The 15,275-nt window shown below is 49.4% G+C and overlaps 1 protein-coding gene across 1 annotated transcript in view; it reads left to right on the plus strand.

Moving 5' to 3' along the window:
- The window catches only part of BRD7 (bromodomain containing 7), a 259,012-nt gene that overhangs the window by 188,322 nt on the left and 55,415 nt on the right, over positions 1–15,275 (plus strand). The window contains exon 11 of the mRNA XM_078668474.1: positions 742–877. Within this exon, the coding sequence (XP_078524600.1) occupies positions 742–877 (136 nt within the window). The remainder of the gene's footprint in view (positions 1–741; positions 878–15,275) is intronic.

Consider the following 15,275-nt stretch of genomic DNA (forward strand, 5'->3'; position numbering starts at 1 on the left):
ATTGAGCACTCACCGTTGATGCCACATTCAGGTTACACCTATATCGACTCCCACATAAGTGTGAAAATAGTATTGTAATCTAGACATTCCAGACCCAACCAGTAGAGGGTGGAAATAAGCATATTATGCAAATCTGGAAGAGATTTCACACTGCAAAAGCAGTTCTTTATTCCAGTGCGCGATTAGTCACAGAGAAACGGAGGCTACTATTAAAAGCTTGGATACAGTTGAGCTTTGTTGCCTCCTGATTAAAGGCCTTTGCCTAGACAAACAAAACTATTTATATGACCATGCTGGCATTTACAGGACATCTGTTAGCAAGGACTCTTATCACTCTGGAATACTCTAAGCTTAGATGTACACTAGCTCAACAACCCACCTTATCTGGTTCTGCTGTGCCTTATTGATATCCTGCCTTTCTGGAAAGGACTTTAAACCTTCCTGTTCTTAAGACATCTACATAACATCTAACTGAATCTAATACTTTTCCTCTTGGGGATGTTTGACTTTAATTCAAAATCTCTTGTTCCTCCTGCCATCTCTTTGCTTCTCCCTTTCCACTTATTAACCCATCTGCCTTGCAATTTGCTTCATTATACTCTTCCCTTTCACCATTTTCACTTCCTTGATTGTTTTTTTTATTTGCCTGGCGCATAGAACTAAGCTAAACGGTTACTCTTTAAGGTTGTGAATTTTAAGATTAAATGTATTAATGCCGTGCATCTTGTCCTCTCTCAATAGTTGCTTACTTGAATTACGGTCCATTCAGTACTTATGCTCCAGGTTATGACTCCACGTTGGCAAACATCAGCAAGGATGACTCTGATTTGATCTACACGACCTATGGGGAAGAACCAAACCTGAAGGGTTATTTCAGGTGGGCATTTGCGCTCTAATTCATTAGTCTGCCATAGCATTCTATATAATTGCTTCAGTGTGTAGATTAAGACTGTATTGTTTACTTACCACGATTAGAGTTCTAGTTCTGTTCCTGCCTTTATTGTATCATGATGGGACTTGCTGCATTGTTTTTAGTATATGATGAAGCTTCACTTCATTGGTTCAAGGCACTTTTTTTTTAAATTAAATATACTTTGTATTGTGGAAATGTTTATACTCTGCAAAATTCCTTAATTGTATGTTTCAAATCTGTTTTATTAATTTTTCTTTTGGTATACACATACTCTCAGCGACATCCAGCAGCCGGTTAGGTGCCGTAGACAGAAACAATAAGCCTGGGATCAGAGTAATGGGAATAAAAGGAGGGTATTGGGAGAAGTAATGGAGTGGGGAGGGGAAATAACTTTGAGGGGCAACCAGGTAGGAGGGTTGGGTCCTTTTGCCTTGTTGTGCTATATAGTTCAGTGTCACTGATTAGGAGTCAACGAAACACCTGAACATATTTAGTCCTCTCCATAGCAGGGGTCTCTAGTATGCTTGCTCTGTGTAAGCCAAAGAATATGGAGGTAATGTGGGCAAATGAGTGCCTGAAATTCTTGTTCTAGGAAGTGGATGCATGAGCCCCACATTTTGTTTAATAGCAGCACTTTTGCTGTCCGTAAGGCCGTGATTTTTTTCCATGCCATTAATGTTCCACAGTTTATGCAACCAGTCCGCATGGTTGAGGGTAGAATCAGTGCTTCATTTAGAGGTGATGGCCTGTTTTGCCATGCAGAGTGTCATTGTGATGGCCTTCCTTTTACTTGAGTGTAGTGGGTACTTCAGTGCGTTCGGTAGCCCAGAAGTACAAAGCTGGGCAGCTTAGGGATGGTTGTACCAAAAATCTCATTGATTTCTTTCAGCATATCTCCCCATTATCTTTGGAGTTTAGTGCATCGCCAAAGGAGATGTGTTAGGGTGCTGACATGGCCACTGTGGCACCAGCAAGCTTCCAAGCTGCCGGTCTTCAATTTGGTCACTCTTGAGAGAGTATAGTAGTACCAATAATGGGTAACCTTAAGCGGTCCCTCCTGTCCCGCTGTGCTGCGGGACAAAGTGTGGGGTTTGTGCAGTTTATCAATCCTCTCTAGGCGTGCATGTTCGCTCCAGTTCGTCCTCCCATTGTGTTTGTGCTGAGGGTTTGTTGGAGGCTATGGCTTTATTAAGAAATGTATAGATGTCCAAGAGAAGGCCCTTGTCGTCGTGTCTAGTAATCAGCCACTTCTCAAATTTTGTGAGGGGTCTACCTGCTAGAGGGCGAGTTGTGAGCTGGGAGACCCAATGTTTAAGTAGCAGTGTAATGGCAGATCTCCCTGGTGGGGACCTGTAACTAGTTTGGATTTATGGGTAATCCATGAGGCCAGTGTTATCAAACAGATCATGTATTCGCTTACACTTAGCAGTTTTTTTTTTTTAACCCTACCTATGGGCTAGTTTCAATACATTCTGTACAGCGGTGTTCTGGAAGGGACCTAAGCATGGACAATGTTAGTTGGACACAGCATACAAAACATATTATTGGGTACATGGTGGATAACAGTTCAAGCGACCCATCCCACAGCAACCAGGGATACAAACCTAAAAAATGTAAGTGTCCATTAATGTACAATCGGTGGTTAAGTGGGGGCATCTGAGTCTAGTATTAAAAGGTAATCTCAAAGGGGCTGGCAAATATCTGCGGCCTGGCGGTAGTAGGTTGCAACGTCGCATTCACTTCACTTGTCGTGCCACAGTATATCATACTGGTTGGCCAAGCATTAACAGCTGGGTGAATACTGCCACCACAGTGCAATGCTATCTCTCTCTTAGTCAACAATAATGCTATGGCAGCAAATCTGCATATTGATTTTGGGACATTGGCGACATAGGCCAGAAGCACCATGACGGGGTCCGCTGGAACTCTGTCTCTGTCATCAAGGAGAGGCGCGCAAACACCTCGCCCCAGCATGTATGACTATGCAGACATGCCCAAGTCAAATGTGCAAGGGTCGGCACCCGGCGTTTTGCAATTTGGGCAGTTGATGAGCTAGTGGGGTCAAACCGTACAGGAGCTTAAATTGAAGCAATTCATGGCTGTGGCTGAGGGGCTCTAATTTAGTCGGTGCACATCAGATAGGGCGCAGCCCAGTGTAGTCCCCCATTTTTCTAGAGTCTTCCCGTCATGGGTGGCTTTCATGCACATGCATGCCTTCTAGAGTTTGGAGATCAAGCTTCCACCCACTGAGTCGATTATCAGTAACGTCAATGGGCGATAGTCATCAGGGGCTAGGAGGTATGTGAGGATGCATACACGCATAGCGTCATGTAAGCAGGGCAGGACAAAATGATCCATGTGTGTAGCATGTTCATATCAAATGTCTTCATTATTCGAGAGGACATGACAGTTGGTGAATAGAGCAACTAGAGTTTGCAAGTCATGCTTACGAAGTGCGCATTGCACAACCCTCTCCTGGGTCCGAGGAAGCCGCAGGTTATTCGCACATGGAAGCATAGGTGAATATAAAGGACTCGTACCCAAGAGGTGGCTGATCTTCCTCCACGCCCAGCTTGTGGTGGAGAGGGTTTGTACATTGGTGGGGTCCAACTTGATTCCTTGCGGTAATATTAACAACAGCAGAACATACTCTGCTTGGCATATGACAAACGAGCGTCAGTATGGAGCCAGTGGGACGCGAATTGACACTGCGCTGGTAGTAGATTTGAAAATCAGGGAAGCTGAATCTGCCCCTATCATAGGGCAGCACAAGTGTATCCCACCAAATCTGAAAAAGACTATAAGTTATAGATTCTTTACCTTTGAATAACCCCCAGGCATCGGACTGGATCTGGAGTATTTTTTGGTAGTACCCCTGCGTGTCAGTAGGCGGCATCAGTTGACTAAGGCATCAGTCGTCTTGGTCAGCACAGACCCGGAGAGAGCATTGCCCTTAGTCACTTTCTGACTAACTCTTTTTCAACTTTTGTTGACATCTTTTCTGAGTCCTTCGACTTACTCCAGTATTGGAACTTTCATAGATTCACATGGCTGAATCATTCCCCGTCGTCGAGACGGGAGTCTCCGGTATATAAAAAAGCAGTGCTTAGTAGTATAGCAAACTGAAAAGAGGCCTAGGCCCATTTCCCTTTTGCAACCCATAGCCTTTGTTATGTAAAAAAGGCCCAAACTTTTCCCTGAACCAATCAGAGCTCCTCACCCTCTAGAACACTCCTGAGAGAACCTTCTGCCCCTCAGATTTTTCTACCGCACGTTGTGTTAGGGAGTCTCCTTTGAGCTCTGCTCAAATACTTTACTTCTACAGTATTTTGACTTAGATTTGAGGTTTCTACATCAACCATGTCTGAGAAAGAGAATAAAAGGATTATTTAGAGCTTGTTCATCCTGCTCCAAGAAGAGGCTTTATACAGATGACCCTCACAAGGACTGCATCTACTGTCTCTATCCAGACCATAAGGCAGCAGATTGTAAGGTATGTCGTACCTTTTCAAATAAGACCTTGAGAGATCATGAGGGAAGGCTACTGATCTGGCTTCAGAAAGTCAAAGCCAGGAAGGAAATCCTCTCAAGTGAGAGTGAGGAGGAATCTGTTGCGTCTAAGAGATCTCAGAAGAGAAGTAGATCTCCTCAGACACATTCCTCAGGAGAAAGACCTGAGAAGGCCCCAAAAAAGACAACTCCAGGGTCTTCAGGGCGCAGTCTCTCAAAATCCCCTTCAGTCTCATCTAAGGGGAAGAAGGGTTCTGCTGGTGAGGTGAAAGGAGCAAAATCCACCTCAGATCCACCACAGTCACCTCAGAAGATCCAGATTACCATCAAACGGTCTTCTTCTACGCCTTCTGAGGAGAAATCAACTCCATCGACGGGACCGTCGACAAAAAAGGGATCATCGACAACAAAAACACCTCAGTCGTCGACGAAAAAGGATAAGGCTGGTGAGAAAACAGCGTCGTCTATTTCACCGTCGACGGCTATATCGTCGACGGCAGCGTCGACGAGGACTGTGTCGACGACGGCAGTGTCGACGGCAGCGTCGATGAGGACGTCGACGAGGACAGCGTCGACGGTAACTACAACGTCGACGGTGGCGTCGACGACAATGACTTGGTCGGCGACGGCGATGGGAATCTCGTCGACGGGCTCGTCGACGAGGGAAAAAACACCAGAAAAAAGGTTGGTGCCTTGGAAAAAACTTATAACACCTGAGGTTACATCTCCAAGCAAGGTCTCCCCATTGCTGCCATCTCACTTACTGGAGGAGGAAGATTCGGAAGAAGATGATGAGTATGGTATTGCCAGTAGCCCTTCGCAATTACAGGTCAAGTACCAAGAAGACGATTCTGAGGAGGAATATGGGGGTTATCAAGAACAACCCCAGGAACAACACCGATATCGCCAACAGCAACGAGAGGAGATGACAAGTGTGCCATCCTCTTTGTTGAAGGATCTCCAGGGAATGTTGGAGGATTATAGGAAAAGATACCCAGCGACTCCAGTCGCTCAACAGGCCACAGAGGCTACTCCACGTCCACGATCGGTTCCAGGAACTCCGATTCGTAGGAGAGAGATTGTGCCGGAACCTACGGTCAGGTCCCCACCACCGACAACACACCACGATACCTTGGATGAGGATCAGGAGGATGGTGTCTGCGGACACAAGTGCAGAATGGCATGACTATATCGCCCCATCACCTTCAACTCCTCCGCAGAGACCAGTGGACTCTCCACCGGAGGACATTGGTGGATTTCATAATTTGATGGAGAGAGCCACTAAGAGATTTGCACTGACCATGACAGAAGAGAAAACGGAATGTTTTCTATATGACTTTAAAGACTCGTATCGGAAATCTGCACGGTCTCTGCCTATAGTGTGTCATATCTGGAAGGAAGGATTAAAAGTCATGGAGACGCCAGCGACGGTGACACCGGTTCTGGCCAGACTGGATAAAAGTATAAAGCACCGGTCGATGCTCCATCTTGCCTTTTGGGTCATCCCAAACCAGATTCTGTGATCACGCAGGCGGCACAACAGAAATCCAGGAACCCATCTGCTCCCATTGCAACACCTCCAGACAAAGAGGGCAGAAGGTTGGATAACGCAGGGAAACGTTTTTCATTAATGTCTGCTCTGCTTGTAAGAGCCGCTAATGCCCTTGCTATATTGGGAAGGTATGACAGGCAGATGTGGTCTGACCTGTCTCCATACGTTAACCTGGTGCCAGATCCAGAGAAGCAGGAGGCGAAGAAAATTCTCATGGAAGGAGAGAGGACTTCGGCTGAAGTCATAGACTGCGCTATGGATATAGCGACCACGGCATTTAGATCCTTGGGAGGAGCTGCGGTCCTGCGCAGGCAAGGTTGGCTGCGAGCAACAGCATTTAGGCCGGAAGTGCAAAACAAAATTTTAGACCTCCCTTTCAATGGAGAAGAATTATTTGGAAAACATATAGATGATACGCTGGAAAGTATCAAGAAGGATACTGATACGGAAAAGGCTCTGGGAACACTGCAGTACAGGAAAACCCCTTTTCGTGGCTCCAGGGGTAGAGGACAATCCTCGTATAGAGGAGGATACCAACAGGGGAGATATTCGTCTTCTTATCAGTCCTCATCGTAGCCGTACCGTCAGCAATATAACCAGCGTCAGTCCGGAGGATACACAAAATCAACTCCAAGAGGACGTGGTGGCCGAGGAAAGGACAACACCCGTCGGCAATGACCACCTCCATCTTCCGGCTCTGTCAGATGCTCCCCTGGGTGGAAAGATTGCTCACTATCTTCACAATTGGCGGAAAATAACAACGGACCAATGGGTCCTCAAAATAGTTCAATTCGGTCACACCCTAGAATTTCTCCAGACGCCCGCTTGTTCGCCACCGATGCACCAGAGAGCCAAACATCTGCATCAACTCCGGCAGGAGATTCGGACAATGCTCCGAAAGGGAGCAATAGGACCGGTACCGAAATCCCAGGAAAACAAGGGGTTTTACTCCCGTTTTTTTCTTATCAAGAAAAACAAGCTCCAGTGGCGCCCCATTCTGGATCTCAGATCCTTAAACACCTATCTCAAGAAGCAATCTTTCAGGATGGTATCCCTACAGGACATCCTTCCGTTATTAAACCCGGGAGATCATATGACCACATTGGACCTACAAGACGCGTATTTCCACGTGCCGATACATCCTGCACACAGGCAGTACCTTCGGTTCTGGGTAGCCAGAAGACATTACCAATTCAGGGTACTGCCATTCGGCTTGAAGTCAGCGCCAAGAGTTTTCACGAAATGCCTGGCTCCAGTGGTGGCTGTGTTGAGGAAGCAAAGACATCAAATATTTCCTTACCTCGATGACTGGTTAGTCAAAGCACCATCAAAGACACAGGCCAGAGCGTCGACGCAGGCTTGCATAGACTTATTCGCCGATCTAGGATTGACTCTTCACGAGGGAAAGTCAAATCTCCACCCAGCAAGAGTGATCACATTTCTGGGGGCAATATTAGACGCGGAATGCAACAAAGCGTTTCCCTCAGAGGAAAGACAACTGAGGATTGTGTCCCTCTTCCAAGACTTGGGAAAAAGAAAGTCTCTTTCAGTCCGCAGGTACAAATCCTTACTGGGCACGATGTCCTCTTGTATTCCCCTGGTACCTTGCTGCAGGCTAAGGATGAGACCATGGCAGGAACAGATCGATCTCCAATGGCGTCAGGCGGAAGGATCCTTCGACGATACAATAAAGGTGACACCAGTGATGCTGCAGGCAGCAAAGTGGTGGACACAAAAGGCAAATGTGTCTCAAGGACTGACGTTTCTAGCAAGAGCGGCTCCGCTAGTGGTAATGACGGATGCGTCGTTAGAAGGATGGGGAGCTTTCCTTCAGGACCTTCAGGTCAGCGGTCGTTGGAAAGCAGAGGAGCAGCAATTACATATAAATCTGCTGGAGCTCAGGGCGATCCGCTTGGCATTATTGGCTTTTCTGCCAAGGATAAAAGGTGCGCCGGTGTTGGTAAGAACAGACAACACCACGGCGATGCATTATGTGAACAAGCAAGGGGGAACAAGATCTCTCTCCCTGTCTCAGGAAGCCCAGGAGATATGGGAATGGGCTATTCAGCAAGGAATATCATTGGCAGCAGAACACCTCCCGGGGGATCAAAACGTCAAAGCGGATACTCTCAGCAGGCTAAAGTCATCCTGCCACGAATGGGAGCTAGACCAGGGGATCCTGGACAGCGTCTTTCGGAGATGGGGAACACCGATGGTGGACCTCTTCGCTACAAAGGAAAACAGAAAATGCCAGTACTTCGCAAGCTGGCTTCCCCAGAGGGGATCTTGGGGGAATGCGTTTTCCATGGCATGGTCCGGCATCTTTGCCTACGGTTTTCCTCCAATTCCTCTTCTCCCCCGCGTACTGGTGAAGATCAAGAAAGAGCCGTGCAGGCTGATCCTAGTAGCCCCGTGGTGGCCCAGACAACACTGGTTCACGGAACTGCTGCTGCTGTCGGAGGACCGTCCAATTCGATCGCTTCTGACAATGTCCAAGGGGCAGGTGCACCATCCGGACCCGAAATCCTTGCGATTAGCAGCCTTTCTCCTGAACACTGTGAGTTTAGCCATCTGAACATCTCACATGAATGTAGGGAGATCCTGTCCAAGGCCAGAGCAGAGAGTACCAACAAACCTACAGGATGAAATGGAAGAGGTTTTGTCTGTGGTGTAAGTGACATGATGTTCACCCTCTTACTGCTGCACCTCATCAAATTATACCTTACATTCTGCTGTTAGCAAAGTCCGGATTAGCACACGCCTCCATCAAGGTGCATTTGGCTGCGTTATCCCGCTACAGGAGGTCATCGTCAGGCCCATCTTTATGGTCCTCAAGGATTATCAAAGAATTCATGAAAGGGATATTCAGAGTCTTTCCACCAGTAAAGCCTCCACCACCATTATGGAATCTGAATATTGTACTCTCTCAATTGATGAAGCCACCATTTGAAACGATACACAGGGCAGACCTGAAGTTCTTGTCCTGGAAAGTGGCTCTTCTCATTGCATGGACTTCAGCGAGAAGAGTAGGTGAACTACAAGCGCTCACTATTCAAGAGCCTTTCTTACAGTTTCAGGAAGATAAAAGGATTCTCAGGACGATCCCGAAATTCATTCCGAAGGTGCCAACTGATTTTCATTTGAACGAACCATTGGTGTTGAAGCGTTTCTTTCCTCATCCATCAACAGCGGCAGAAAGAGTATTGCACTCGCTGGACGTTCAGAGATGTATGAAATTTTACTTGAAAGAAACTAAGGCGTTTCGCAAGTCTTCCCAGTTATTCGTCGCCTTCAGCGCACCCAGGAAAGGTTTCCCACTGTCAAAGAGGGGAATTGCCAGATGGATTTCCAGTGCAATTGTCTACTGTCATCAAGCTGCTGGAAAGCCTTTGAGTGCACAAGTCCGTGCCCATTCCACGAGGGCGGTGGCCACATCCACTGCACTGTTTGGAGGGGTGCCAATCTAGGATATCTGCAGAGCTGCAACCTGCTTGGAGGCAGCCGCAGAATCGGACGCGGCGGTGGGAGAGGCGGTACTGCGGAATATCATCCAGTAACGGTGAGCCTTTCTTGCATCCCTCCATCCATAATTTCTCTTGTTTACAAAGTCACATTTTATATAAGTATGTATATGAGATTATGCTTCATTTTCTAATGGTATGGCATGATTATGTAATGTATCAGGAAAATGTGCTTTGTTGTTTCACTGCTCGCTATTCTGATTCAGGCATGTGCATCTATGAAAGTTCCAATACTGGAGTAAGAAAACAAGTTACTTACCTGTAACTTTAGTTCTCCAGTATTGGAATCTTTCATAGATTCACACGCACCCACCCTCCTCCCCTAAGAGGCTCACCTCGGATTTAGCACAGGAAGTGTGTTATATGCACAAGTGCGCGAAAAATCTGAGGGGCAGAAGGTTCTCTCAGGAGTGTTCTAGAGGGTGAGGAGCTCTGATTGGTTCAGGGAAAAGTTTGGGCCTTTTTTACATAACAAAGGCTATGGGTTGCAAAAGGTAAATGGGCCTAGGCCTCTTTTCAGTTTGCTATACTACTAAGCACTGCTTTTTTATATACCGGAGACTCCCGTCTCGACGATAGGGAATGATTCAGGCATGTGAATCTATGAAAGATTCCAATACTGGAGAGCTAAAGTTACATGTAAGTAACTTGTTTTCTTCTGGTGCATGAGGGATGTCTAGTCGTTGGCCCTGTTTCAAACCCCGTGACTCTTGTCACAAATTGATGTCGGTCACCGATCCGCACCTCGTGTGCCTTCGGTGCCTGGAGCGCGACCACAACCCGAAGTTGTGCTCCGACTGTTGGGCCCTGATCCTGAAGTCTTCGCGGGAGCATTCCCAATAGCTTTTGAATGCCCGCCGGTCCACTCTGCGCAGTTCGAGGTCCCGGTCGAGAGGAAGGTCGCAGGACCGGTCACGGAGCCATCATCATTCCTCTTTGAAGGCGAAGAAGCATCGTCGCCCTAAGCTTTCTACCCGTCTGTCAGCTGACTCAACACGGGACCCAGAGCATCGCCTCTCTCCAGCTCCGTCCTCTGAGCCCGCCCAGATGGCTCCGAGCTTCCCTACCTTTCCGAGAGCCAGAGCGTCCCCTGCCCAGCTTCCTGTGTTTTACAAAGCCCTCCATTCCATCTTTGGGCAGCCCGATTCCACCGGCGTGCCTTGGGCCCCTGCGGACTTGGCTGGGGGCTCTAGGCCTTCAATGCCGGCGGTTCCGGCCTCGGCGCCACACGACCCCCATGTATCCTGGCCTAGATCCAGATTGGTGTGGGTCCCTCCTCACGGTACCTTCCCCGCTGGCGACGCGCCCCCGGCCGCCGTGGGCCCCAGCTCTCCTCCTGATATAGACCTGTGCCAAACTGACGCCGATAGCGGGGCCAGAGGGTCATTTTGTCCTGCTGTTCATCCCTGGTGTTCCCTACTGCCCTGAGTGGCCAGAGGAGGGTGAGGAGAACTGGGAGGGGTCTGTTGACCCTCTGGCAGACCAGTTTGAAGAGCCGGATTGGAGAGAGGAGTTGTGTGATGCCAGTGGTCTGGATAACTCCCCAGGCCTTGGTATGCTTTCTCGCCCTACCATGGCTACGGAGGAGGGGGCTTCTTACGCTGTGGTGTTGATTAGTGCGGCTGATGCCTTGGGCCTTGAGCTTCCTATGGTGGCAGTCAGGACTAACCTCCTGACTAAGGTGCTTCGGCCGGCAGCAGCCTCTTTGGAACCCTTGCTGCCTTTCAATGAGGCCCTCACGGACATCCTTCTGGGCACTTGGTCCAAGCCCAGCCATGTGGCTCCTGTGGACAGGATGATTTCCCGACGCCACCGCCCGACACTGGGCGACCACCTTTCCTCTCCCAACACCCAACCCCTGAGAGCTCCGTGGTCCAAGCCCCCACTTCAAAAGGTGCATCCCCTACTGCTCCCCCAGATAGGGAATCCAAAAAACTGAACCATCCTGGGAAGAAGATGTTTTCTTCCGCCAGCTTGGGACTGCAGTCGGTGAACACTGAATGTCTGTTGGGCCATTACACACGCACATTGTGTGAGACACTGTTGCGCAAATGCTGCCACAGTGCCCGGAGGAGGCCTGGGCCGGGTGTGCCGTGCTCTCCCGCACTGTTGCAGAGGGTAGAGAAGCAGCAAAGTTCACCATCAGGTGTGGGCTGGATACCACTGACTCACTGGGTAGATTGGTTTGTAGCCCTGCTGCGCTACGCCTGTCTGAGATCCACTGGCTTCTCTGGGGATGTCCAAACAACCCTTTTGGACATGACTTTTGATGCCCATCGCCTGTTTGGTGACAAGGTGGACAACGCACTTGAGCGTTTCAAGGACTCTAGTGCTACGGCCAGATCCTTCGACTTCGCCTCTTGTCCCATGCAGTCTGCCTTTCGCCCCTTTCGTGACTACGGAAGGGGTGCCCCGCCACCTTCCGCCCAGAGCCACAGGCCTGCGCAAGCTGTCCACCCTCTACGCAGCCGGGGACGTGGGGGCCTGCAGGCAGCCCAGTCCACCAATGCCTCCCCTGCAGCAGCCTCCAAACTTTCTTAGTCTGACGTTTTATGGCCACTAGTTGCCAGTGGGTGGCAGCATCCACCATCACCTCCCCTATTGGTGCAACATCACGTTGGACAGGGGGGGGTTTGCAAATAGTCCTAAGGGGCTACTCCCTCCCCATCAAGACTACCTCTCTCTCTATGCTACCGACACTCCATCGCATGCCGGAGGATCATCCAGCCCTTCTCCGTCAGGAAATTGTGGCTCTCTTGGCCAAGGGAGCCATAGAACGGATCCCTGTGCAAAAAGTAGGTTGTGGTTGCTACTCCCACTACTTTCTGCTACCCAAGAAGGACAAAGGCCTGCGTTCTTTCTTAGACCTCATGGACGTCAACCGTTTCCTCCGGAAGGAGAAGTTCATAATGCTCACATTAGCTCGGGTCTTGTCTGCCCTCGACCCTGGAGACTGGATGGTAGCACTGAACTTGCAGGATGCTTATTTTCACATCCCCGTCCTGCATGCCCACCGGCCAGGCAGGACGGGGATGTGAGGCCACAAGCATTTTCAGTTTACCGTGCTCCTCTTTGGCCTTACCAGCATCCCTCAGGTGTTCATGAAAGTGATGGCGGTGGTCGCAGCTCATCTGCGCAGAACTGGGATTCCAGTCTTCCCTTATCTCGATGACTGGCTGTTGAAGGTGGGCTCGCCCCAGGCTGTCGTCTCACACACCTCCAGACTATGGCAGACCTCCTGCATTAGCTGGTGTTCACTATCAACGTGTTGGCGTCACACCTGATTCTGTCGCAGAAGCTGCTTTTTTATCGGAGCAGTTCTGGACACAGCGCGGTTTCGGGCATTTCCTCCCGAGCAGCGAGTCTGGGATATGATTCTAATGTTTCAGCCTCTATCCCGTATTCCAGTGAGAATTAACGTGAGGCTGCTGGGCCTCATGGCCTCCTACATCCTGCTGGTAGCTCACGCCAGGTGGTGTGTGGGGCTCCGCAGTGGGACCTGAAGTTCCAGTGGGCGTAGCATTAGGGGAATCTTTCCGATGTCATCCAGATCTCGGGGGCACTGCAAGGCAGTTGCAGTGGTGACTCACGAACCAGGATTAGGTCAACACAGATACCTCTCTCTTCCCCAATCAGAGTTCACAGTGGTGAGGGATGCATCACTACCGAGATGGGGCGGCCACATGGGAGAGGCGGAGATCAGGGGACTCTGGTCTCCGGCAGAGTACGTGCTCCATATCAACCTTCTGGAGCTCCGTGCGATTTGTCTTGCACTGAAGGCCTTCCTTCCTTCTGTCAAAGGAAGAGTAATGCAGGTGTTCATGGACAACACCACTGCCATGTGGTACTGCAACAAACAGGGCGGGTCGGGTCGTGGACCCTATGTCAAGAGGCTCTTTGCCTTTCGACATGGCTGGAACATCAGGGCATGACCCTGGTGGTTCAACACCCGGCAGGTTCCCTGAAAGTCAGGGCGGGCGAACTCAGCCCCCAGTGCATGATAGATCACGAATGGCGTCTTCACTCTGAGATGGTGCAGTGTCTCTTTCAACAGTGGGAAGAGCCTTTGGTAGATCTATTCGCTACCGAAGAGAACGCACAATGTCAGCAGTTCTGCGCGTTGGAGTTTCCAAAGTGGCACTCGCTCGGCAACGCCTTTCGTCGTGAGTGGAATTGCGGCCTTCTGTATGCCTTTCTGCCTGTACCACATCTACCCAGAGTGCTGAAGAAGCTCAAGCGCGACCGGGCACGTCATTCTTGTGGCTCTGGACTGGGCACAAAGAGTCTGGAACCCCAAGCTCTTGAGCATCGGCATCGATCCTCCGATCTGACTGCCTCTTCAGGAGGATCTTCTGTCGCAGCAGTAAGGGACGGTCCTCCACCCGAACCTGTGCAGCCTCCACCTCCTTGTGTGGAGATTGAGTGGCGACAGTTGACAGCTTTCAACCTTCCTCCCAAAGTCTGTAATGTCATCTTGGCAGCCAGGTGTCCCTCCATTAAAACGGTATACGCCTGTAGATGGAACACATTTGTGGCTTGGTGCACAGCAAAGGCTGTGGACCCCCTTTCTGCCCCTCTTTCAGAGGTTCTCCTCTTCATTCTTTCTTTGGCCCAGCAGGGCTCTGCACTGGGCACTCTTAAAGGCTATCTTTCGGCCATTTTGGCTTTTCTTTGCCTTCCTGATCCGCATTCTCTTTTCGAAGCCCCTATTGTTAACCGATTTCTGAAGGGCGTTACTCATCTCTTCCCTCCTTCTCCCTTCGTAATGCCCCAGTGGGACTTGAACCTTGTTCTCACCTATCTTATGTGTGCTCCCTTTGAGTCACTACATAATTGTCCTCTTCATCTCCTTACTTTGAAAACTGCTTTCTTGCTTACCCTCACCTATGCTCGCAGGCTGAATGAGCTACAGACCTTATCTTAAAATCCTCCTTTTCTTTCTGTCCTTCCCAGTGGTCAGTGTCTTGCATGGCTCTGTGCTTCTGGCGTGGAAGATCATGGTAGAACTGATGTCAGCCGGCAGCGGCGGCATCCAAGTAGACACCACAGCGTCATCCCGCCAACGGACGCAGAGTTGACTGACGCCACCTACTGACGCACAGGGCTCTAGATCCAGTCTGACGCCTGAGGGGTTATTCTACGGTAAGGAATCTATAACTAATATATGTCTCTTACAGATATATCATTACCAAAGGTAAGTAACTTGTTCATTTGGGGCCTGCAGCCAGCCCAAGTAAGGCGCAGCAGCAGATCCCAGAGGGTGAGGAAGGTGGTTTTGGTCAAGGGTATCGGTATGTGAAAAAAAAAAGGTATAAAAGCAAGGCAGGATCACCGTTTTAACGATGGCGCTATGGCCTACCGTTGAAAAGGGGAGATGCAACCACATTCAATTTGGACTGCCAGTTTTTCAGTGGCGGGACTGTATTTCAAGTGGATGATTTGCTCCTTGTCACGGTGGAGCATGATGCCCTAGTATTTAATGGAGTCCTCACACCACTTATGCGAATACTCGCATGGAGTGGCGAGGTGGCATCTGTGAGGGAGAATAACTCAGATTTCGTCCAGTTGATATTAACCGCCATAAAATCCCTGAACTGGATGATCTCCAGAACAACAGGAGCAAGATTTACCACAGGGTGGAGGCTAAACAGTAAAATATTGTCCGCATACATGGATATTAGCTGGGGGCCGGGCGATAGTGAATACCACGATGCATATGTTTTTTCTGGAGATGGCTAACCAACAGATCCTTGACAATAATAAAAAGCAGCAGCGATGG

Source organism: Lissotriton helveticus, chromosome 12 (assembly GCF_964261635.1).
Source record: "Lissotriton helveticus chromosome 12, aLisHel1.1, whole genome shotgun sequence".
NCBI classification, from domain to species: domain Eukaryota; kingdom Metazoa; phylum Chordata; class Amphibia; order Caudata; family Salamandridae; genus Lissotriton; species Lissotriton helveticus.